General features: G+C 40.0%; 1 protein-coding gene across 1 annotated transcript in view; it reads right to left on the reverse strand.

Annotated features, from left to right (window-relative positions):
- SERGEF (secretion regulating guanine nucleotide exchange factor) overlaps positions 1-25,968 on the reverse strand; it is a 148,591-nt gene that overhangs the window by 92,040 nt on the left and 30,583 nt on the right. Inside the window, 1 exon segment of the mRNA XM_032690696.1 lies at positions 24,735-24,895. Coding sequence (XP_032546587.1) covers positions 24,735-24,895 — 161 coding nt within the window.

Raw genomic sequence — 25,968 nt, forward strand, 5'->3', positions numbered from 1 at the left:
TCTCTAACCTCATGTCTACTCAATTCAAGTAGAGAATACATAGTGAGGCCTGGGAGTTTAGGAAGAGCAAATGAATTACTACACTGGATCAGCCCACTCCAGTGACAGCTGTTTCACAAGCACATAAGAGAAACCCTCACTAGACCATTACATGATAACATACAAACTCCATTTTTAGGGTCCATAAAAGTTTATATCCTTTCAAGAGACGATAGAGACTTTTGTTTGCTTTTTCTATGTGAACTTGGAAATTCTCAATATTGGCATCCAAACATCCATTGAGCCCTGTTGCAATATATCTCCCCCTCTCCAAAGCATTTGTTATTGTTTTTAATCAAACAAACACTCTCTAGGAATCCAAGGCTCTAATGTGAATTCTTACTGCTCGAACATCTGTTAAAAAAATTCTGGCTGTAAAAGCAGAACGGATTCTGGTTTACACGGAAAAGTACATAAGTAATAAATACCTGGCAAATCAAGAAGCACTTTAGGGGATATAATCCAAGATACAATCATTAAACTGCTTCTTGGTCCCGGAGTATGGAGTCAGAGTAAGAGAAAAACCACAAAATAAACATTGGTTTCAATGGTTACTTTCAATGTTACTGGGCTTAGTAGGCTGACTCTTGGTTGATTTGCAAATCCACACTTCCCCATGGGAGTGGGATCTCAGATCACTTAGCATCATGGCAGGTTTCCAGTTCTTGGCAGGAGGGTTGTTTTTCTTCATGAATCAGCAACTGTCCATCACATTACAATCTGTGAAGTGAAAAACCCACCTCATCAGCATAAAGTAAATGCATGTATGTTTGTCTACATCATAGAGGAGTTTTTGGTCTCTCTCTATATAGCCCACATGTGAGGATTGTCACCTGCACAGACAAGCACACACATACTTCTGAAAGCCAACCGCATAACAAAGTGACTTATCTCACCTTCTGCAGTGTTACAATGCTTTGATAAGGCAGCACATCATCTGCATTGGGAGACTTTAAACGTTATGGTAAAGGACACAAACAATGACCTATCCTATTTACTGCTTTCTCCCTATCAACCAGGCAGCTCCAGAATCGACCCCACCGTGTCAACTGCAGAACAGCTGACTGTGCCTGCTGCTGAAGAGCAAACTACATTTTTATTGTCAGATAATGCTTACCAGCAAACGCATTCTAAACACCCATCAGAAAGGAAAACAAGAACAAATAAGTTGCATTTGAAACATCTTACTGAAACATGCTCCAGAATTTTAACAGCTCTCTATAATACAGATAATACTTCTAAAAAATGATAGCGAATTAGATGAATGCTGCCCCAGTAAACTGAACTTATTCTCAGAAATGCTCTGACAAGCAAATCGTGTGCTTTGGAAATGTATTACAGAAAAGCATGTACTAATAATTCCTCATTTTATTCCTTCCGTCTCTGTCTCTCCCTGATACATGAGAGATTGCAGTATTATTATTGTATGGTATCACTGTGCTAATATCAAATAACAACACACTGGCTCAAAAATGCCATTTTTTAAAGTAGGCAAGGAAAAAAACTACTATGATGAGAAATTCACTGTTAAAATTCAGGAATCAGCCACCCCCAACCTCCATGATTGACAGTGTGAACCCTCAGCAAAATTATAACCTGATCCACTGGCTGAAGCAGTTCAGCAAAATGTCTGGGTCTTTTCCCTCTGAATTATATGTCCAGAGCATTGCAAAAGTTACCCAAATTTTATCATAAAACCTACACCTCATGGATATAGATTCACAATTTGAGATTAAACATAAATTCATTCAGTAATCTGGTTTTGTTTCTTGCAGTATTAATTTGCACAAGAACTGAAGATCACTGAATACAGAACAGCCAAGTTATCAAACTGCAGCAACACTGTTGAAAGGAAAGCTTTTTTTTTTTAAATGCAAACATGTATTTTATTATTAGCTGCATAAGGGTGATCTATGTTTACACAGCTCAGAGCTGGATTTAAAACCAATTTTAACAGCCAACTGTTTCAACTTGCATATAAACAAACATACTGCATTTCTTCATTAGCTGGAATTTGCTGCAGTCTGTCAGCCATCTGTACTGTCTTGCATTCTGTTCTCTATTCAGAGCACCGCTATCAAATGTTGGTGATATAGTATTGCTCTCTTTGGAGACATCATGACTACACTATAAATAGTTTAGAGACATAAACCACTATTTCTAACAGTTGTCTTAATATCTGCTTTCTCAGAATGCATTAGGTTGTTCTATTTCTCATCCAATTTTGGTTCTCTGTAGCTTGTTTTGTGAATATGAGGAGATTTTATTTTGGCTTTCTCAGAAGTGCAGAGCAAAAACTGAAGCCCAAGCAAAACTTTATTCAACTTCTGCACCCCCCAAATCCTGGATGCAGAGGCCAAACCCCGGAACATAGCTCTGCAAATATCTGCAGTGCAGTCACAGAGGTGGCTGCATAGTGCACAAGAGCCAGGCTGTCATTAAACCAACTAGTTTGGGTGCTAGACCCAGTCACAGTGGACAGAGAGGAGCAGACTCACCCACGCTCCCCTGAGCCCACACTGAAATCACACTCCAACTAAACCCAGCCTGGAAACTTGCACTGTGTTGGTGCAGCTCCATACTGGAGCCTTGAAGAGACCTGGCTCACCTCCAGCTAGCTCAAGCTCCTTGGTGCCACTTCTCCCCATCTTTTCCCAGGGTCACAGTGCACGCAGACATACCCTAGAGCAGCCTTACATTCCCCTGAGCTTTGCATGTCAGGGGTTTTCCCGATGGCAGCACTGTCCTCTGTACCCCAGACCCTGGGGCTGTCAGGAGTCTCCCAGAAGCCAGTGCTGGCACCACCAGTCCCCTCCAGCCTGCAGTCAGACCCAGGGCTACTGGGTTGCTCTGAACTGCTCCAGCTCTCTCAGACAGCTCCAACGGGACTGCAGAACAGCTGAGGACACCATCCAGACAGTTCAGCTACTGACTGTGCAGTGTGCACTAGTTTCAAACTTCAGAGAACAGGTAATAGTATCTTTAGAAGAACATAGCTCATAAATCCAATCACCTAATAAGGGGCTTTTGTAGGCTGTCAAGTCATCCTTTCTTTTAGGAAGTGAGGAAAAATGGCAGTGAGACAGGAAAGCTCACACACACCTTAAACTCCAATTTTCTGTCTTCTAGGGACAGCATATCACTAGAATGTTACTTGTATAACCAATACCACTTGACAAGTGATGCAACTACAAACCACAAAATTACTCGATACCCACGTTAGTTTTTCAAAGAAAAAGCTGCCTATTCAAATACGCCTTTTTAGTTCACTCAGTGGATGAGTTTAAAACTTTTCAGGAAAAACTTGATGCTCTGCCTTCAAATTGTTTCCCAGACTTACATCACACTTTTGGTTTCAGAACTGCAGTGCTATAAACCCGCCTTCCTACAACAGAACAAATTTGCTGTCCTCCAGGAACAGCCTCATAGCATACTTGTGCAACGCGACAGAGCTGCCCCAGATCAGAATTCTGAAAGCCGAGTTCGGGGGTAAAATCACTCATCAAAAAGTGAATCTGCCTTATTCTTAGAGCTCTGTTTCAGTTTCATTTCTCAGTTTCTGATTGAGGAGAGCAGGGTGAAACATTGTCTAATTTTACTACCCTGTCAGTCATATACAATGGATATCAGGACTCACTGACAATCAAACTATAACAGTGAAAGCTTGCTATCCAGTACTCCCTGACAAAAACAGATACTTAACCTGCAACTCAGCAGAAAAGTTCTGCAGATTTCTAAAGGCATCCATTTGGATAAATTTGGGGTTTTTTTCAGAGCCACAGCATCTAATGAGTCTGTCGCTGGAAATCTTTTCCTTTTCCCAGCTTGTGGCTCTTTTTCTGGAACAGCAGCAACAGAAATGCCTTCACCCCTGTGTCCAAGATCATTTTCAGCAGAATTGTTGGTGTAGAATTAAATGAGCCAAGTTGCAGGCATGAAAGCCAGCTGCCAGAGAGGCTCGCAGCCACAGCATGTTCCTACAGAGCTGCAGTACCACTGTTCCAGCAAGAGGAAAATTAACTCAGACATGCAAGTATTTAGAGGGACAGGATACAAAACACTTCTTTCAACAGGTTTTTTTTTTCCCTTTTCGATGTCTACACTTATCAGGCAGTAGGTTCAAAGCAGGGCTGGGAGGATAAGAAAATACAGGTCTGTTCCCTTCTGTGCCTGAAAGAATGAAAAAAATGCAGGAGCACTGACAAAATTTTCCAGCTCTATTTTGGCACAACATCTCTCAAAACCAGCCTAATCGAAAAATTTCAAGCATGTTTAACTCAAGAGCCCTTGACAACATCTAATGCACAGGCTATTTATCATAAATTGAGGTGTTTATTTTTGGACTTCACCTTGAAACATCAAAGAATGACTGTTTTGCCAGCATCACAGAAGTTTATAAATCTTGCCAAATGTATTGATATTATGTATTTCAACGTACTTTACACATACTGAAGAGATATCCACAACTCTCTGCAAAGTTCATTAAGCATTAGAGATATGCACACTTTGAACTCATTGTGAAATCAGGTCATGTTGGGAGCCACTATGACTTGTTCTCTCTACACGAACAATTACTGGATTTAGCACTTTTAACTAGTGTGATTTCTAACGTACTTTTAACATAAAAAAAAAATTAACTTATTTTTAATGTTTCCCCTTTGCCCATCCCACAATTCTTCCACACACAGTGATATCACTAACTGCATTAATCCTCTGGAGCTTCGACGACCACAGAGAATTTTAAGAAGTTTGCAAACCTGCAAGAGACATCCTTCATAGTACTACATTTTGTGTATAAAAAGACACTATTTCGCACTTTACCACTTACCCTGAACTTGTGCATTGCTGTTATACAGAAATTCAAATTCATAGGTATCATGGGGAATTATTCATAGGTGCAATGGCAAGCTGCATTCATAACAGCCCTTTTACACGGCCTTTGCCTTTTAACCATCTCAAACTTTTTCAAGCACTTCAAAAAAATCTCAGTCCACGATGGCACCCTTTCAATGCCTTCAACCAAATTGATAAGGCTTGGACTGTCCACACACGGAAATTGTGCTGACCCTGCTATGTCACTCCAGGAAAGCCTTCAATAAAGCAGTTTCCCTAGTCAAAACCACAGGATGGTATCTTCAATAGCAGTGAGCCACCCACTCAATACTTTGCCACTTGCTCTACACACACAGTAGACTCTTCTTCTACCCATCCCACCCATTCTACCTAACAAAACACATTTGCAGAAGGTACCCAAGCGCCCCCACAAAAATGTCATGAAAAACTACGAAGTGCTCTTCCATTCCTTATCCTCTCCTGCAGGTGGAAACTACAAGGAAGTAAATATCTGCTATACACCATGTATTAAGCCTTGAAAAGCCAAGGCAGCTTGCAGCAAGACTAATGATTTCAGGGATTTGGAAACATCCAGGTTTTCAAACCCCAGTGATTTCATCATGCCAAAACCAGACCCACAAGCAATATGCTTTATAAAAACAGCAGCATTGCTGCTCTTGCAAAGAATTGAAAAGGTTCCTCTAGCTGTCTTGCAGATTTCAAAATCTTGTGCTCTATGCTGTTTTTCCACAAAACTGATTGTGAGGCCTTTAATTCAAACCCAAAGTAGAAAGTCCAGGCATGCGTAGAAAATAAATAAATGAAAAACAAAAGCCTTATTTCTAGCACAGTTATTTGTGGAACAAGCTGACCTACCGTCTCAAGAGTAATTGAGGTGAAAAAGTTGGCTTTGTGTTTAAAGGTTCACGTACCACTCTGAGAAAGAATAAAAATAAAGGTAACTTCTTCAGACAAGCAAAGATCCTTAAAAAGAACTGCAGACAGCATACATGATTCTAGATGACTAATACTGCAACTCAGAAGAAATACTCAAATAAAAAAGATTCTCATGAATCAGGACAGTCTTTTCCAAGAAACACTTTAATGATGACAAAGTCACAGCTGTGTCACCTCTAAACAACTCTGTCTCCTTTTCTGTTTACCCTTGTAGAAGAACACAACATTGCAGACATCAGGGTTTTTAATTTTCTGAAGAGCAGAGACTGTTTTTAGCGGATTAATTTCAATAGCCTATCTGTCACACAGACTGTGCGTCCATTACTACTCAAAAGAAAACAGAGGACATTGAGAAGGGCATAAAACTAAACTTATTCTTATAAATTTAACTGTCAGCGTAAACCAATACCATTTAATTTCGTATGACCAAAGAGCAATTTATGCTAGGAAATGGCACATAACTAGACAAACTGCAGAAGAAACCCTGAAAATCAAAGTCAACATTTTAAGCCTTCAGATTAAGGGCTCTGATTTTCAGTGTGTTGATAGCTAAAGTGCAGAGTAGCTTCTCAACACATTTTCTACTTCGCAAACTTTGGAGTACAAGGAAAATAAGAACAAAGAGGAGAGGACAGCTAATTTTAGTGCTTCTGGGCTAAAACAAAATAACAACAAAGAACTACTGAACCATGAAGCAGTTTTTTCCAAGCTGCTATTTCAGTTACAGTCTTCCTTTCCCCAAGCCAGTGCTGGAAATAAGATGCCAGCTTCTACCCTATCAGAGTAATACAAGCACCTTATTTTATCCTGAGGGGCACACTGAGAGCTTTGTACTGCTTGCATAATGATTCTGTACATTTTGCTGCACCCAAAATGTGTATTATAGCTGACAGGAAAAAACAGCATGATTTCTTTAGTTTCCTTCTCTCTCATTGGTTGTCCCTGGCAAGAAGCATCGCTCCTGTAAAGTGAACTTGATCTGAGTTTTGCCCAGTACATTTGAACAAATAACCTGAAAACTCATCCCTCTGACAACTTATTATTACAGCACTAGACTAAAGCTTCATAATTCTGAATTTCAAACGTGCATGGAAAGAGTTTTGAGGAGAAAAACAAGATCTTAGGATCACAGGATTATTCAGGTTCAAAAGGACCTCAGGATGTTCCTATCCAGTCTCCTGCTCCCAGCCAAATCAGCCATGAGATCTGACCACATTGCGTGGGCTTTATCCAGATGAGTCTTTCTCCATTCCATAAGGCTCAAATGGTACAGCTTCCCCAGGCAGCCTGTTCAACTGCTTGATTGTCTTCATGGTGAAAAAGGTTTTCCTTACATGAAGTCCAAACCTCACAGTTTTATTTCTGTCCTTTGCTTCTCCATCTTCATCTTCTCGATGAGCCTCCTTCTAGGTACTGGTAGGCTGCTACTATGTGCCATTGAAACTTTCTCTTCTCCATGCTGAATAAGCCTACTAAGATTTTAATCACAAGATTTTCATCTATAAATTTCAGTTAACAGTAAACAAGGTATAGAGACAGTTACCCCCCCAACAATAAACCCAAACTTTCAGGTCTTACAACAAATTGGTGATCTTCAAAGAAACTGTAATCACCTCACATGACTGGATTTTTGAACTGTGATCTTTCTGAGGTTTTCTCTGCAAGTATTTACTCAGAATAACCCATTTTACATTTCATCAGTACTATTCGAGGGCTGAGAAAGTCTCCTATAATTTAAGGATGAATGGGCTGGTTTTAGTCATTGTTTCAAAATAAAGTGAATAGAGAATGAACAGAGAGGTTTCTCTCCCGAGTGGCAAATGACTAATAAATTTGGGCAACCAAACAGAAAGCTAGAACAGAAAACGCTATGCTGCCTTTATACACAGCAGCTACAGCAGTGTTAAAATATACTGGGTTAGGTTCATAATATTGCTGTTAAAGTTTGCTCTTCTCTAAGGAGCTATGTGCTATTACTTTGCAAACCTTCACAAGAATAAATTATGCTTTCTAAGCATTAAAGACACATTAACATGACATAGATCATGGAAAATTCAAAATTCAAATACTTACTGAATCCAATAGATCAGAAACTAAATCAGTATTAGAACAAAGAAGAGGGTTACATTAACTAAAATAAAGCTCTCTGAAATAATTAAGTGATTTTTCAGCCACTATGATAACACATATTCCAATGGTTTAGATAGTCATCTAGACACAATTTCACTTTTAGTCATTTACTGGAACTCATAACCCTCTGGCCCAATTCCAGAAGATTTCTCAAATCTAATAGAAAAAAATTTCAAGTTAGCCTGAGCAGCCACTAAAAACCTACACCATACCACATGAACTGTAAGCTGCTACAAGACAGACACAGCCATACAGCAGCACATTTTAAAACCGTCTTCGCTTTTCAGTGCTCTTCAATTACATTAAAAAAAAAGACTTGACAACAAACATTTACTTCTCTCACCATTTCAATGACTACGTTATTAGCCAGTTCATTCACTTGTCTCCCTAAGAGACAAAGTCAGTATGCTTATTCTTGCTCATAAATAAATGTTTAATTTCTTAAAAACATTTCCATGGAGCTAAAATCTGTTACATTTAATCATCTCCAGCTTTACCTTACTTCTCAAATCGATAGGCCTAATTAAGCATTCTCTGCATAGCTGAATGTAAAACTGAATGTTTGTTAAATGACAACCAAAACACTATTGTCCAAAAACATTTCAGTTGAAGCCACAACAGTATTCTGAAGCTAGATTAAAAACAAGATTTTTTTTTTTAATAGACATGAGGCTGCTATCTTGTTACTTATTAAAACCTGAAGTTTAACATTTTCAGGATTTTTTAAAAATGAGTTTTCGAAACCCACCACAATTACCATAAGACTTTCAAGAAAAGCTTAACACACTCAGCTTCTCACACATGATCACTCTTATCACTACCTTAAATGAATCATAGAGATACCTTTTATATCATTAGTTTTTATGGCAGCCACTAGAAACTGGGTGATCTTATGGCTTTATAACATGGTGGACAACTCCACTGGATACTGCAGAGCTCCACTGACTTGACTGCACTTCTCTACATCAACACTGGACTTGAACCAGAAACTCCTGATGCATTTCAGGTCTCCTGTCAAGAGTACAATCGAGCTGTGTTGCCTGCAAACAAGTATTAATGGATTCTATACAGGAAATTTACTATGACGAGTTATACTATACATAGGAATGTTTCCTGGTTTTCACCCCTGCCTTTTATTCTCCTCTGTCCATCAGAGGCCTAAGCACTCTATTTAACCACGTGGGTTTTACCCCTCTTTCTTTTGCAGCTGTTTTCTTAAGATGAGCTATGAACTATGCTGCTGTTCCAAGCCAGCTCAGCTGTAAAAGGTTGTTTGAGAACCCTGCCCACTGGGACATGACTCTGAGCAGAAGGCAGGTACATAATGCTTTTGGGACATGACTCTGAGCAGAAGGCAGGTACATAATGCTTTCTGGTTTCAGCATGGCAATGAGAAGAGCAGCAGTACAAACAGTACTTTGCAACTTCTAGATGGGAAGATGCAGTTGGGCTTACTGCACACTCTGCTAACTAAATGATTTTATAGTCATTTAAAACCACTGGTGCATTCCTTCTGCCCTCCCAGGATGATGCAATTTGCCCTGATATGATTGGCATTGTGCTGGTCTTCAAGTCTTCACACATCTCCATCTAGTAATGGCAGGTCTGAAGCATCTCACAAAGACAAAAAGATAGGAGAGAAACATTTGGGGATTTTTCTACATGTAGCACTTCTTATACTTTAAGAGGTGCGGAATGCAACTATTGACCACTAAGTCTTTTATTCATTTCAGCAACTCTGGTGGCAGAATCTGCCAAGGGGAGAATGGGGGAAATTTACATTGCCAGAGGAAGAAAAACATTATTTAAAGATAAGGCAGGCCACCTCTAAAACTCAGCTGAAAAGTTTTACTCTGATCCAAGGGAAACAAAGTGCTACTGCATCTCACCTCAAGGTACTGCCCTCACCTGAAAAAAAAGAATGAGTAAGTAGCCACATCTTCAGGTTTCTACAGTATAGAAGCTCCTACTTTCCAAAAGCAGAAGGATGTATAGTATACAGATAAAAAGTGCCCTTAAAATAGCGACTGCCAGGCCTGAATGCCCAGAAGGTCCAAATTCACTGGAGACCTTGAAGACTTTCGAACGCCAAGGACATCTGCTTACAGCTGCTTGAACTTTGGAGAAAGTCTTTAAGAAATAATGCACTGAAGTAGCCAGAAGTTTATGGCCAAACATGCATTATAAAAAGAGGTAAAAAAGTTGTCTCTGCAGGCGATCTCTCACAGCTGCAGGTCCAGCACTGTGACAAATGTGAGTAGTGTGACAGCCTTGTTTAGGTGTGCAGCTCTGGCTTCCCAGCAGGCACACCAGATGGCTCTCAGTAGGTCTACACAGCAACAACTCTCTTGGGCAAGAGAAAGAAACAGAGGAAAAAAACACAGCAGCAACACACCTCTGGAGGAAGCTTAAGCTAAGGTATGTGTAATGATTATGGTCCTGCACAAGAGATCTTTGTTAAATAAATTACAAGTGCAAGCAAATTACCTCAACTGTTGGGAGGTGCAACTTCGACAAATGTAACGACCATGGGCTTTCTAATACCAGTTCCTTAAAATCAATCTCCTTCAACTATAACTAGGTATATGTAAACTATATGTAACAACACAACACTTGCATTTTTACTCCTTCTGACATCTCTTACTATGAATTTAATTAAAAATTACTAAGTAAATGACAATAAAATACCCTCACTGAAGAGCAAAACTAGAATTCATAGATTCATTTTTTCTAGCTCAAACATAAAACTAATTTAGCATCACCGTTCCAAGTGTTTTAATGTTTTTGATCCCTTTTCTCCCTGAATATCAGCCAACATACAGCATTGAATACCAGAGAAAATAAGAAAGTTAAGTGGAATCCAAGTATGAGTGCTATTTGGCATATTAAGCATTTTTCTCACTAAACGTATAAGCATACAGTACAAAGGCATCTCAATTAATCACATTTATCTTACATGAATAAAACCATTTTGGATTTTGGTCCTGATTCCTCAAACTACAAAAATAGAGTAGCCCCGTAATTACAAAAGAAGACAAAGCAAAATGTTTCTCTTTCAGCCACAGGGGAGTCAATGAGAAAGCACATGCAGTCTCACTGAATGGGAAGAGATGTTTCTGAACATGTCACCTGTTGCCAGAAAGATAATCAACAGCAGTAAAATTTGAAATCCCTGTAGTAACACAGGTTATCTAACAGAAGTTGCCAGTAAATAAAGCATAAGGGGGAGAGTACAGGCAAAAAAATAGGCTAAAAGAGCAACCTGGAACATATATTTAATTTCAGCAGTGGAACATCAATAGTCCCTTATATACTTAGCATTGCTAAATTTGAAGTCCTCAGATAAAATGACATTATTAGAATTCTCTCTGGCATGCCATGCTGAGCACGAACTCAACATAAGCGAATAAATACTCCTTTCTCACTGGCTTTCTGCCAGTCTGACTGCAAACAGAGGCCTCACACAGAAAACCAGTCATCCCTGAAGACCCTGAACACTGTCAGTGCACTCCTAACTTATTGGGCTACAAGATATTATAGATGTCTCCATGTACCATGCAGAAAAGCAAAATAGGATACTGCTCTGTCCTCGTTTGTTTGAAAGATGGGGATTGGGCACATTATCTCTCAAACATGAAAGACATTAAAACCACATCAAATCCTATTTCATATTTCTGAACAGCTTGTCAGCTAAGTTAAAACATTTCTATCTTAAGATTATTAAATGCCATCACCATAATTCACAAATACCATCTTAATCTTTCTAAATAAAAAGACATGAGCATTTTGATTTTCATGCCTTCCAAGCAGTCTGCATTTCAAACTTGCTGTGGCAAGGAAAACCAGAGACAGCAAATTAATCCTGTAAGACTTAATGCAAACTGCTGAACCAAGAGAGCCTTCTATTACTCTGTTCCAAGCATTTTCTCGTTCTCTGAAGATGCAAATCTCAATATTATGTTTTCTTTAGAAAATTTAGGTCTAACATGTAAAGTGAACCAAAAAAAATTCCAGAGAAAGCTGGACCATGTAAATGCATTCCTACAAGTCTCTACACTTTTCTTAGCCTCAACTCTGTGTGACAGAGGTCCCAGATACAAATACCGAGTAGAATCAGCAGTATTAAAGAGGAAGAAGTCATAGAAATATGCAGTAAAACTTAAAAAGTGACTGTCAAAAGATTTCCATTTTCTCATTTATTTAAGGTTACTTATACAGTAACCATGAAATAATATTTTGTGTTTTTTCAAAAGAGAAGAATCAAATCACAACAGGTGCCATGAAACAGCAAAAGAGAAGATTATGAATTTTTGTTTTCTGAAGACTGACAACATCCCCTCCCACCACAACCTGTGACTTGCATTCCCAGTGAAAACATTAGACTCACTGTGAAGCAAAAAAAAAAAAATCAGTCTCTGTGTTCTAAAGAAACTGGCATACAGTTTCAAAGTAATCCTTTCAAACATGGCAAATTTAAATTTTCAAGAGACAAGCTGACACCTACAAGCTCAAGATAAGATCATTAGTAATAAAACTTATGCTCTCAAATACCCATATTTCCAACACTGATAAGAATTGTTTTAATAAATTCTTTTTCTCCTTGTCCAACAATCCACTCAAGAAGATGAAACAAAGGGTAGGATCAAATAGAGGCTTTGGACTTGAATCAGTTCCTCATACAAGTGCTCAAGATGGATCACTAAAGGTGAAAAGATTGCCTTTTGCCAAGATGTTGAGAAAGAGATTTGCCTAACAAATCTAGAGCAGAATCCCTTACAGATACTTGTGCACTGTATTAAGCAAGGTGGTATAAGAGCAACCAGTGACACAGTGCATGAAATGTACATTTGACCAAGCTGCCAGCAGCCAACATGGGAAGTTCCTGTAATGCTCTCCACACATCAATTCAGGAACACTTCCACCACTTCTACCCCACAGGCCCCACAGCACCTTCACTAGCTATGACTGTATGCTAATCTGCAATTTGGACCAGACTTATAAGATGCTTTTTCAGAGCTTTAATATATAACAACCACAAACAATCAAGATGATACCTCTGTTCTCCAGAAAACAACAAATTCATTACACTGGTATTTCTCAACCTCTGGTGCTCTGATGGCATGAAAGCATCACAGACCGTTGCTCACCAGCCTGAGGTGTTGAACTTTCCACCACAGGTACAACAGCTGAGCCACCAAGAAAAGGCTAACAGCAGGATTTAAAAGCTGCCACAAACATTGCTTGAGTTCAGGAGGCTTGTATGCAGCCAGGTGAAAAATTTCTACTCCCATGGCATCACAGCAGCCTACAGAGCATCCAAAGGAGGGCAATGAGGATGGTGAAGAACCTTGAGGGGAAGCCATATGAGGGAGTCACTTGGTCTGTTCAGCCTGGAGGAGACTGAGGGGAGACCTCATCACAGTTTACAAGTTTCTCATGAGAGGAAGAGGAGGGACAGACACTGATCTCTTCTCTGTGGTGACCAGTGACAGGACCCGAGAGAATGGCCTGAAGTTGTGTCAGGGGAGGTTTAGGTTGGATATTAGGAAAAGGTTCTTCACTCAGAGGGTGGTTGGGTACTGGAACAGGGTCCCCAGGAAAGCAGTCACAGCACTAAGCCTGACAGAGTTCAAGAAGCGTTTGGATGATACTCTCAGGCACATGGTGTGACTCTTGGTGATGGTCCTGTGCAGGGCCAGGAGTTGGACTTGATGATCCTTGTGGGTCCCTTCCAACTTGGCATATTCTGTGATCTAATCCACTGCACAAACTGGGAAACCTTCAGTGACACACACTAGAGAAGAGCCATCTCCCTACATGGTTTTCGTGGCAAGGAAGAAATACATTTAAGCCAAGAATTTTAGATATTCACATAATTAAAAACATTTTAATGCTTTTTTCTTACTTCCTGTCCTTATTTTCTCACAAAATTCTGAAAAAAATCTTGTAACTGTACTCCCAAAAGTCACAAAGATTTTTTTTTTTTAATAATTGTAAACCAATTATTGTTTAAATTTTATACAGAGCTATTTACTCCAAAAGTGGGTGCCCCTTTCTCATTTTAACTGCATTACCACAGCAAGTAATGAATCTTTAGAAAAATCAGAATGCCTTTATCTCTTCTTTGTAGTGGTTAAACACTAAAAAGGGAGCAGTAGCAGATCAAGAAGTCAAAGAAAACAAAAATCAATTCACTGTTTTCTATTTCTGGAATTTATTTTTGTGCGTTTAAGTCATAAATCCTTTCCCAAAAGTACTGAAGAAAAAGGATTTTCTTCCATCCAAACAAAAACCCAAAAATCTCACACCACAAAACCGTGAGAAATCAAACTAGGGACCCAAACAGAGAAGGCATGAGAAGGGAATAAGAATCAAGAAGTAAAAATCTTATCCTATGATTGCATTTGTATGGAGAACAAAGAACTTACAAACACAAAGTACATCATCTTGGCATATACAAAAGCAATAAAGGAATTGCACAGTTATATACACCTGCAGTGTACCTTGTCATAGCAATTAATCACATGTCAGACAACGTAATATCATCAACTGTATTAAAGTGGCTGAGATCTCTTAGACGTTGTTAAATGGCTTTCATCCCTTTCCCCCAGTAATCTCTTGTGAGGTCCAGCAGAGCCTGGTTGGTTTTTTTTTTTCTTTTTTTAATTTTTATTTTTCTTGCTTTAGAAATAAACCAGTGACTCAGATTTCCAAGGCTTTGAATGGGTTCACACTTTCAGAATCAACTAACAGTGGAGGCTGCAGGAAAACTTTGGCAAATTAAATAAAGCTGGATAGAAGGGATTTCCACCAAAGCAACTACCATTAAGGAATGGTATTTAATATTTGTTAATTTAACACTTAAGAGCACATTATGCCAAACAATGTTGTGGAGAAACAAACAATTCCTAAGAACTCCTTACTGCATCCTGATGCACTTGTTACCAAGGAAGGGATTGAGGGACTGTTTACATTAGCTTTATACCTGGGGAAGGAAGAATGAGGAAAACGGGAGCTAAAGTTGCAAAGTATAGAAGGTGGTGTTTTTGAAACCATGCCTCTAAGGAACTATCAAATTTTTTCTGACAATGAAATACAAAAATTTCTTTATAAGGTTTTTATTTGCTTTCTCTATGATAAAAAAACTGCAAGGCATCAACGAGAGCATAGCTTTTTGCAATCTTTGCTGGCATCTGGCAATCTCTGCTGGTAAAATGCACTGAATTTATAGAGACCTCAGCAATCAACTGCCAGAAGACTAAGAATAAACCCTTAGGCAGGTTTTAGAACAGGAGACAGTTTAGCATTTTTGTTCTCACAGGATTAGATACACCACTTTTACTTTTTCTTCCTCTTCCCCCTCCTCCTTTCACAAACAAGTTCTGTTGGTGGATTGCCGGTGCAAAGGCACGGGCTATAGCAGACCACGTAAAGAACACAGAGTTCAGAAGTAGCTTCTGCTTTTGACAAATTCAGCTTTAATTAGAGGAAGTCAGCCAACAGGCAAAGGAGATGAGCCACCAGGTGGGAGGACACACAGGTATCTGTCACTTAGCAGGCAACCCAGTAAAGCAGTCTTAGAAACTCATGGTGTGCCATGGCATAGCAATAACTTCAGCATCACAGCAGAAACACAAGTTTCTCTTTTCTGAATCTTCCACTAAACAGTAGCTCTACAATAACTTACAACATAAGCACAAAGGCCAGAAAGGTTGGCAGGGCCCACAGCTTAAATGACTCATTGATAAGTGAAAGCTGGAAACATCAGACAAACGAAAACAAACACCATCACTAGCATAAAAGTACAAAGCATAACCCAGGTTCAAACTAAATCCAGAATCCCTAAAGCAGGGAGAAGCAGTCTGTGTGCTGGCACTGCCTCGGTGAGTTTATGGCTGCACAGTGACAAATGAGTTTGAAAGGACCAATGTTACAATGCAATAAACAGGTAGAGCTGGCACCACTAAGATTTCTCCCATCACATTCACCTACCACTAAGATCTCTCCAATCTCATTCACCTGTAGTACACTAACCAGTAGTGCAGTATATTCTCTATCCTCATAATGCATCCTACCTATTAAGGGGTAACTTCTCAGAAGTAACACTTTTCTTAAGAAAAGGAGACAGAAAAATAATGAACAACTAACCAAGTCACTTCTACTAATACAAAGAAGAAAACTATTAAGGAGAGCGCTCCATCAAATTCCTATGAGGGTAACTTAAATGATATATTTATCCTTGACTATTTTTCCCTAAGATTCCACTGTTATAGATCTTGCCAATAAAATTCATCAACACATAAGTAGCATTCACACCAGAAGTTTCTTGACCTAAAGTTCTGGGGTCAGCCAGGTAAAAAACAATTACTCCAACCTGAAATCATTGTTTTGGCACTATTTTCCCATCCATAAACGGAGGTATGGATGAGATTTCTTTGCAGAGAACGTTGTAAATTGTTAGCTTTGTTCCAGTTCACTACAGTTTCTTATTGATTTTCTCTCGGTTTAGCCTGCATTGATTTGTTAATCCCTTCTCTGTAACTGTTCTAATGACAAACTGAAAATGAAAAACTGCATGCTTTAGGGCCTTTTCCACCAACCCCTTGCTTCAAACCATATTTTCACTTCGATTTGGAACATGTCCATGCACATACCCTGGGTTAGATCTGATTCACCTGAACTAGGTTGGGTGCATTTGACATTGAAACCTTTCTGTTTAGGCTCCTCATGGATAAACAAGGCAAGCAAAATCACATCAGTGAGGCAGAACTGGATTTCTGCACTAACAGTTGTCACCTTCCACGGTTGCTGCTTGCAAAGACTTTGTCTTAAAACCAAGCACATTTTTTTAAAGTAATGTTGCGGCACTACCCACGGTTAATTAGCAGCATTAACCGCATCATGCATGTGAATGGCACTGCTGAACATTTGTGGCATTTGTTGGTGTGAAGAAATCCTTCAGAGGAGCAATGAGCTGGATCACAGGTTATCTCTGAGCTCAAAGCTGTGCACTGTTACTAGAACAATCTATGCAGAGAGATGGGACCCAGTCAGTATTTTTAAATTATGGAACATTCTATGAGCATATGGAGATCAGAGAGTTACAAGGCAACTTAGATTAGTCATTTTGCTGCTAACAGGCTCATTAAATACAGCTGCCAATTTGGTCTCATTGTTAGGGCCTCACAACTGACAGCTGATGCGTGTCTGCACAAACCATGGCTACTGCTGCAAATAGTTTTAGTCTCTTTTCATTTTCCCCAATACTTTCAGAGATCTCCAAGTGAGGTATTCATTTGGAATTCTAACTGCAACACACCATCAAATGGAAAATTAATTTATGAATTATGAAGATTAAGGCTTGCTCACACTCACATTTGTAACACCTGTCATCACATGCTGAGTGGGTCTCCACCTCCTGACTTCATCCCATGTTAGTCCTGTCCTATGCCACCCCATCTGTCAGCAAATCAACCTTTCCTGGTCTCCCATACAGAGTACAAAGCAGCATTACCTCTGGCTGCTACTTCAGTGCTACAGTACAACCCTAGCAGACCAATTTTGGTCATTTTAAACCAACCCTCATATGCAAAAGTGATAATTTGAAAGCCTCTAGTTTGTACTCACACAGTATACGCTCTCTGGCACACAAAAGGCAGTGCAGGAATTCTCCTTTGCCATTCACTTGGTGTGACTTTGATTTCCTGCCTCCTTTTCTGCAGTTCCAGCTGCAGAGAAATTGGTATGGATGACAGAAAGCACCTGCTGGGAACCAGTATCATCTCCTCTTTGCTTTCCAAAATGTACAGACCCAGAGCTGGTGAACCAGGCTCTCCTTATAACACACTGCTATTCTTAACTTCCAGAAATGACTTTGCTATGAATGTTAAATGTCTCTCTACCCAGGCCATAAGATATTCTTTACAAACCACAGCCATGTCTTAATGGGATAAGAAAAGCACAGAATAAGTGGGATGGCTATCTAGCCAGAAACTTGCATTTGAATTTCAGCAGTTTGGTACTGCTCTCAATTTCCTGCTAGAGGGAACCAACTGACCTAAGAAATAAATCCCATTTCCTCATTTCCTGTGACATAACTGTAAACTCTCAATGTTCTTGCAGCATTGCCAAGATTAGTGTTACTCTCCTACACAGGGCATGCAGAGCACACAAACACACCTAATCAAACACAGACTCGCTGTATTTTGTATGCAGACTGTAGTTTCAATCTTTTGATACATCCTGTTTGTTTTTTTCCCCTCCTAATAATAATTTCAACAATTTGGTCTCTTTTTTTTTCATCCTTAATTGCAATTTGTCATTTGCACAGTGAGTTGTACTCAGAACCCACTTCTCTATGACCTTTATTTTCCTTTATTGTCACTTAAAATGAATTGATAAGACAAGAACTCAATACAAGAATATTAAAGGGACCATCCCTATGTTACAATTTTCATCATTGCATCTCCAAAACAGCATAACAAAATCAATCAAGGAAAATTCAACAATGCCATTTCTCAAAGGACATGGACCAAGACCAACTTGTAAAAGACACCAATTTATGACTATTAAAAAAAAAAAAATCGAATAAACAAACAAAAAAACCTCACCACAATACACAAAAACATACAACTTGCTTACCAAGTGAGAAACTCCACATAACTTCAACTTTTTTGCCTCCTTCCCTATCACCCAAAGCTGTTTTTTTTAAGGGGCTTATTGGATCAGTTACTACACATATATTCTCAAACTCCAAGCAGTAAAATCTGGTTTAGGAAAGCTAAACTTGTTGTTTCTCTCCCACAAAAATATAAACCTCTTGTTTTGAACATTCAAAATAAAGAAATTTACAGTAGCCAGTCAAACAACTAAATATTCAAAAGCCACACACAGAGCACAGAGATGATATGTAATACTATCAGGCTATTTCTTTTAATACCCTTTAAAGTCTCAACTAGAGCTTTACTTACAAAAATGCCTCTAACAATTTTCCCTGTGAAGCCAAAAAATTACAAAAACAGTTGTCAGGGTTTTTTTAAACAAGTTCCATCAATATCATTGTGACTATATGTTAAGGTAATAACTATGCTTATCTGTTAACCTCTCAGTTATCTAATAAACAATTAATAGCCATCATAGCAGATATATTAAATTTGTTTTGTAGGCAGCTGCTTAATATTTTGCAACATAAATGGGGAAAAGAAAAAAACCAAGAACATACTAAAACGGAAGCTACCTTTCAAACACAAACAAAAATGACATCCTACTGCAACTCCACTGAAAAGAACAGCAGTAAACTTTGACTGCAAAGGGCCATGAGAATGTGGGTATTCATGATGCCATTCCCTGAAAAAAAGGAACCATACAGTGGACCCAAAGCAATCTGTATAGCACGGGATGAATGCAGACTGAGATGAATGTACACATTGGAACTATGGATCACAGCAGGATCAGGATAAACACAGTAGGCGTGAGTTGCCACAAGTTTATCAGTTATTTTCATTCCCTGACACAACCAGTGCCTACATCCACCATCAAGATTCAAGTTGAATGATGGTTATTTTTCAGAGATCCCTCCTCAGAAACCTGCGATTTAACACAGCTTGCTTTAAGTAGAAAAGGATATGATGTAAACATGGCTCCATGTGAAGCCATGCACATCCAAAATAACTGCAGCCCTTCCTTCCATCCAGCTTAGCAAGAAACATTCAGCCCTGCACAGAGACTTCTCGCTTCTTTATTGCTGCAGCAAATGTTTGCTGCAATGTGAATGACATGCTGAACATACCACAAACAGTAGAACGATAGCTATTACAGCCAAAAATATCAAACAGACTGGAAAAGCATTTTGACAAGGAGGAAACATTAAACCAGGTCTTTGTAGCATCTGCTAAATAGAGAGACTCATCATATTTCGGGCCGTTTGTATTTAATTGTCCTTTCATCTGAAGAGCAGTGGATGTGAATGCGCATCAGGCGGCAGATGAGTCAGATGTTCTGAAGAGGTCCAATCAAGGACGCCCCACAACACAAGAGCACTGCATGCATAATGTCTCACACAGCCTCTTCTCAGTGCCTTGGCCTATTCCATGGTGGATATGTACCAAAGCACTGAGAAGAAAATAGTAAATAGACCTGCAGTCACAACATGCAAAAACTTTAAACACGTTTAACACCAGGAACCTCCACACACTCTTAAAGCTCAAAAAAAACCCATACTCAGATTAGTGGATAATTAGCTAAAACTCAGGCTTTTGTTCCTCTTTTGTTTCAGTAAAAAGAAAAAAGTACTCATATTTTTCAAGGTCAGTGTTTTCAAATGAGTTTTTCAGATGAAGTCAAACTCACAACGGAATAGGTCACTCACAACACTTCAAAAATCAGGTTTTGAAGTGGCAGACACAGACACTATAACAATTTCAGTTCAAAGAAAGGAGAATCTCTGGTCTTTGGTGGAGAAAATAAGTAAGCCACGGGCACAGAGACAAGGAGCAACACAGGAGGTTAAATTTCCTGCACTGTCCTTGAGGTAAACTAGTGCGTCTTTCATCCTGTCCTCTAATCCTTAGATTAGTTTCTCCACTTTGGCTTTAACAATATTAACTGAAGTGCAGAAGGAATCAGCAGACCAGAGCTTTGCCAAAAATTCAGTTGAATCATTAGAAGTGATTTATAAAAACAGACCATGGATAAAAATCTTTAGTTGTAATCCTCAACTGTTAAACTGTCTCTCTGCATTAAACACAAAAATTGGAATTGCTGATTCAAGGTAAGCATGAAAAAGAACTAATTTCTCTATATGTCTTTTAATTCAGCTCTTAAATCAAACCCTGTCTCCATATGACAAGAAATGGAAAAAGGGGTAACTTCTGTGTTAACAAAAACTAGCTCACTCTACATAGCCTACATACTGCAATTTAATGCATTTTCAAGTATAAATTCTTGCTTTGGCACTATTTTGTAATCTTGAAGTGAAACAATTTAGGCTCTTACTATCTGTTTTTTTAATTTTCTCATCAACACAGCTCCTCCTAGGGTACAAATGATGCTCTTAAATCATCTTCATGCTGTTATCTCTGCGAAGAATGATGTCTGCTCCAGAACACTGCCATCGCTAATCACTCAAATCAGGTCTCTCACAGGTCTATAAGGAGGAACAGTGCTGAAGGCAGCAGAATAAAGATGAGGTTGTTGTTTCTCTTTCTTTTCAAGGAATGTACCTGAACGCATCCCTTCACTTTCACGGATCACTTGTCCTGCCAAGCTCAAGTTCCCCTGTGCAAAAGCTACAACTACCTTGGCTTTGCATTGTTCGAGAAATGACAGAACTACGTTCTTGAGACACTGCACAATGCACAGATGAAAAACAGTGTGAAACAGCTGTCTACAGATAACTAATGACAAAAAGTAGGGACACCCATATCAAAATGAGTAAGAAAGCTGCCTGAGACCCAGTGGAGTCAACAATGACTAAACAAATTATTCATTAGTGCAGCATCACGGGCTCTGAAGCTCCTGTTCACCTGTGAGAGTGCACACATCCACAGAACACTGATGACAGGAGAGAAGAGGCCAACTCTTCTAACCAAAGTCTCGCCATGGGAGACTACCAGGAGACAGAGATGCAGTACTGACACTGCAGCTGAAGCTGTCAACCTGTACTTTTGTACCCTGTGAATTTTGACAGCCAGCTACTCCACAGGGAAATGCACACCTTTTGACTGGTTGTCTGCCCAGACGAAACCTGCATATTGCCTGGTAGTAGGTCAATTCCCATATCATAGAACCATAGAATGGGTAAGATCAGTGGACCACAGCAGGTCATGTAGTCCAACCTCTCTGCCCAAGCAGGGTCATCCTTGAGCACATTGCACAGGATTGTGTCAAGCAGCTTCTGGAGTATCTCCACTGAGGGAGACTCCAAAACCTCTCTGGCCAATCTGTTCCAGTGCACAGTCATCTGCACAGCAAAGAAGTTCTTCCTCATATTCAGGTGAAACTTCTGTGCATCAGTTTTTGCCAGTTGCCTCTTGTCCTATTGCTTGGCACCACTGAGAAGAGCCTGGCTCCATCCTCCTGACATTCTCTCTTCAGATACTTATAGACATCGATAAGGTCCCCTCTCTTCTTGAGAACAGGCCCAGTTCCCCCCCCCTCCTTGTAAGAGAGATGCTCCAGTCCCCTCACCATCTTTGTCGCTCTCCACTGGACCCACTCCAGGAGCTCCATGTCTCTCTTGTCCTGAGGAGCCCAGAAGCAGTCAAAACACTCCAGATGCAGCCTCACTAGGCCTGGGTACAGGGGTAGGATCACCTCCCTTGACCCGCTGGCTCTTCCTAATGAAACTCATACACTGCCTCTCAGACTCTAAAAGGACAGGAAAATGGTTTGCATGCAGTCTAAGTTGCATGTGGTGTCAGACTACAGCAAACAACTTGAGTCAGGTTTTCTTTCTGATCATCTTTATGCTTGAGGATAAATTATTCTGTAATCAAACTAGCCACATGAAAAGAAAACCTCCAAAGCCACTCAAGGATATTATAAGGTAAAGAAATATTCATTATATGCTTATACAGCCTGAGATAAAGCTGTGGCATTATTATTTATAGCTTGGAGAAAGGACATTGGCTAAACCATTACAAAGAGCTTCACAGAACAGTTTGAGTTGGAAGTGACCTTTAAAGGTCATACAGTCCAAACCTCCTACAATAAGCAGGGACATCTTCAACTAGATCAGGTTGCTCAGGGTCCTATCCAATCTGACCTTGAATGTTTCCAGGGATGGGGCATCCACCACCTCCCTGGAGCAAATTCTTTCACCACCCTCAACATAAAAAATTTTCTCCTTTTCTCTACCCTCTTTTAGTTTAAAACTATTACCCCTTGTCCTGTGGCTACAGGCCCTACTAAAAAGTCTGTCCCCATCTTTCTTAAAAGCCCCCTTTAGGTATGGAAGGTGCTATAAGGTCACCCCAGAGCCTTCTCTTCTCCAGGATGAACCACCCCAACTCTCACAGCCTGTCTTCATAAGAGAGGTGCTCCAGCTCTTTGATCATCTCTGTGGCCCTCCTCTGGACTCATTCCAATAGGTCCAGCTCTTTCTTATGCTGGGGGTCCCAGAGCTGGATGCAGCACTCCAGACAGGGTCTCACAAGAACCGAGCAGAGGGGCAGAATCACCTCCCTTAACCTGCTGGCCACACTGCTTGTAATGCAGCCCAAGATGCTGTTGGCTTTCTGGGCTGAAAGTGCACATGGCCGGTGACTGCCAAGCTTCTCATCCACTGACATCCCCAAGTCCATCTCCCTCAGGGCTGCTCTCAATCCATTCTCCACCCCGCCTGTGTTTGCACTTGGATTGCCCCAAACCACGTGCAGGACCTTGCACTTGGCCTTGTTGAACTTCGTGAGGTTCACATGGGCCCACTTCTCCAAGCTGTCGAGGTCCCTCTGATGGTCCCTCCCTTCCTTGCAGCATGTTGACCACCACACATGGTATTGTTGGCAAGCTTGCTGAGAGAGCACTTGATCATACTGTCCCTGTCACTGGCAAACAGTGCTGGTCCCAATACCAACCTCTAGGGAACATCATTCCTCACTGGTCTCCAGTCTGACATCAAGCCATTGACATCAACTCTTTGTAAAGATCCAGCCAATTCCTTATCTACTAAGTGGTCCATCAAATCAATGTCTCTCCAGTTTATATACAGAATGTTGAGCGGGACAGTGCCAAATGTTTTGCCTAAGTCCAGGTAGATGATGTCTGGATACTGGCTTATCCAATTTCTCTGCCAGTTCCCTCAGGACCCACAGATGTATCACACCAGATCCCATGGACTTGTGCACTGTCAGGTTCCTTAAATGGTCTTGAACCTGGTCTTCTCCTATAGCAGGCAATGCTTCATTTTCCCTATCCCTGCCTTCGCCTTTGGCAACCTGGACTGTGTGGTTGGTTTTAATTCTTCAGCCTTTCTGAGAACAAGGCTGTTCTTCTGAAGCTTTACAGGTTTTCTTTAACCCATTGCTAAAGTTTAGTGCCCCGGATAACTATATTCTTTGAGAGTGACACCTGGACAGATCAGTAACCCAATATTAAGCCAACAAAGCTGCACTTTTAACAAAGTCCATCTTCTATCACCTGTTCTCCCATCTCTGCTTTCCTGATGGTCTCCCCTTCTTCACTTACCCTACACCTCAAACTGTAGATTTATCAAGCATCATAACAGATTAAGAGCAAGCATATTGGGCAGAAGACCTAGATCAGCCATGAACCACATGTCTCAATCACTTCACAACTTTTTGGTCCTACCCACACAGTACTGGGAATTTCCACTCTTTTAAGCTGCAGTAAAACCCAGTAGAACTGTTTATATGGCTGTGCAAGCCTCTTCCCTGGCTCAGAGGGACCACCATTTGTGATTTGTAGGGTGCTGCTTTTTGGAGTTTCAGACAAAAGTAGGGCTGCAACAGGACAGAGTCCCACCTCATCTGTTAGGATGTGTTGCAGGTGCAACTGTCTCCTGCACACACTGATATTAGAGAACTTGGCATCTTTTGCTAATGGTAATTGTGGTTCCACCAAGGAAAAAATCAGTTTCTCAATGCAAAATCCTTTTAAAATATTTGAAATAATTGAATCATATTAACTTCTGAGCTTACAGGAAGAGCAGCAAGGGTTTGTTCTGCAGCATTTGAAAGGATTCTATTAGGAAATTGTTCTGATTATTTTAATGAACCAAAAAGAAAGGTGGGGGGAATGATAATTTTCTTCTTTACCTGAGATGCTCCATTTAGGCAAGGCACTGAAACAGGGATGTTACACAACAGCTCCAAGCATTGTTCAGATGCTGTGCACAACTCCTGCCCGTCGGGAACCACTGAACACCTTCCAAGTTGCCCATAGTCCGCTCTGCCCCAGGTGAATACCTTGCCAGTTTCTAAACAAAAAACACGTTTCAAGATTACTTATTCACTAAGTTTCTGGAACATGTGGATACCAATTCAAAACTAGAACTTCTTAATGCATCTTACCTACAGCTTCAAAAGCCTAGTGAAAACTTATTTCTGGGAGCAGAAGGAAAAAAACAATTACTAGCTCAAGATATTATGATATACTTCTATGTAGCTACTCATACTTTATTAACTTGTTTTCTAGCAGAATAACATCTGTATGGTGACCTGGGCTATAAATAAAACCATGTCAGTAAAGCTGCATAACCTGGATATTGTGAATACAATATATACACTTTGGTTATACAGAGGACATATTTTAGGTTAACAGAAGCACACACAAAACAGTTTATTCTGATACATAAAAGACATTTCTTTTCTATTCCCAGTCCTTACCATAGGGACATTCATTGCATGACCTATATTTAATACAGTTGATGTCTTCCTGATAGAAGTTACCTTCTGTCACTACTACTGTTAGCAGAGTAACAGCCCTCAGAACAGCAGCTGGTTAGTCAGAACATCACCACAACTGTCATTAAGCACTGGAAAAGCACTGGTTTGTTTTCACAGGAATCACATGCTGACCAAGGAAACATAACTTCAAATGAAATCAGCAGTATATGGCTCACCTTTCTCTCCACATATTATACACTGCTGCAGAACTGACACCAAAATGCCATTCTCCGGTATGGATAACATCCTTAAAGCAATGCTTTTAGCTTTGGTTCCCAGAATTAAGAAAAAAAAATGATACTAAGTGACAGCTTTATTTTCTTAATGAAGTAATTAGATCTCTGCAGGTAAGTCATAAAAAGCTGTCCCTCCTGGACTTCCAATTAAAAAAGTTATATACACACAGCATAAGTTAAAGTTCTCAGCTTGGTTTTAACCAGAAGTAGCAACCCACATTGCAGCCCAGACAGAAATCTGCACTGACCTTGAGTTACGTACACACTTCAGCAAAGCCTCAAACTGCCCTCCAGAGCTGAACTCCAGTCATCAAGTTTCAGTCAAATTACATGGATTTGGGGAAAATACCATCAAGTCAAGCAAGTCT

Source organism: Chiroxiphia lanceolata, chromosome 6 (assembly GCF_009829145.1).
Source record: "Chiroxiphia lanceolata isolate bChiLan1 chromosome 6, bChiLan1.pri, whole genome shotgun sequence".
Lineage (NCBI taxonomy): Eukaryota > Metazoa > Chordata > Aves > Passeriformes > Pipridae > Chiroxiphia > Chiroxiphia lanceolata.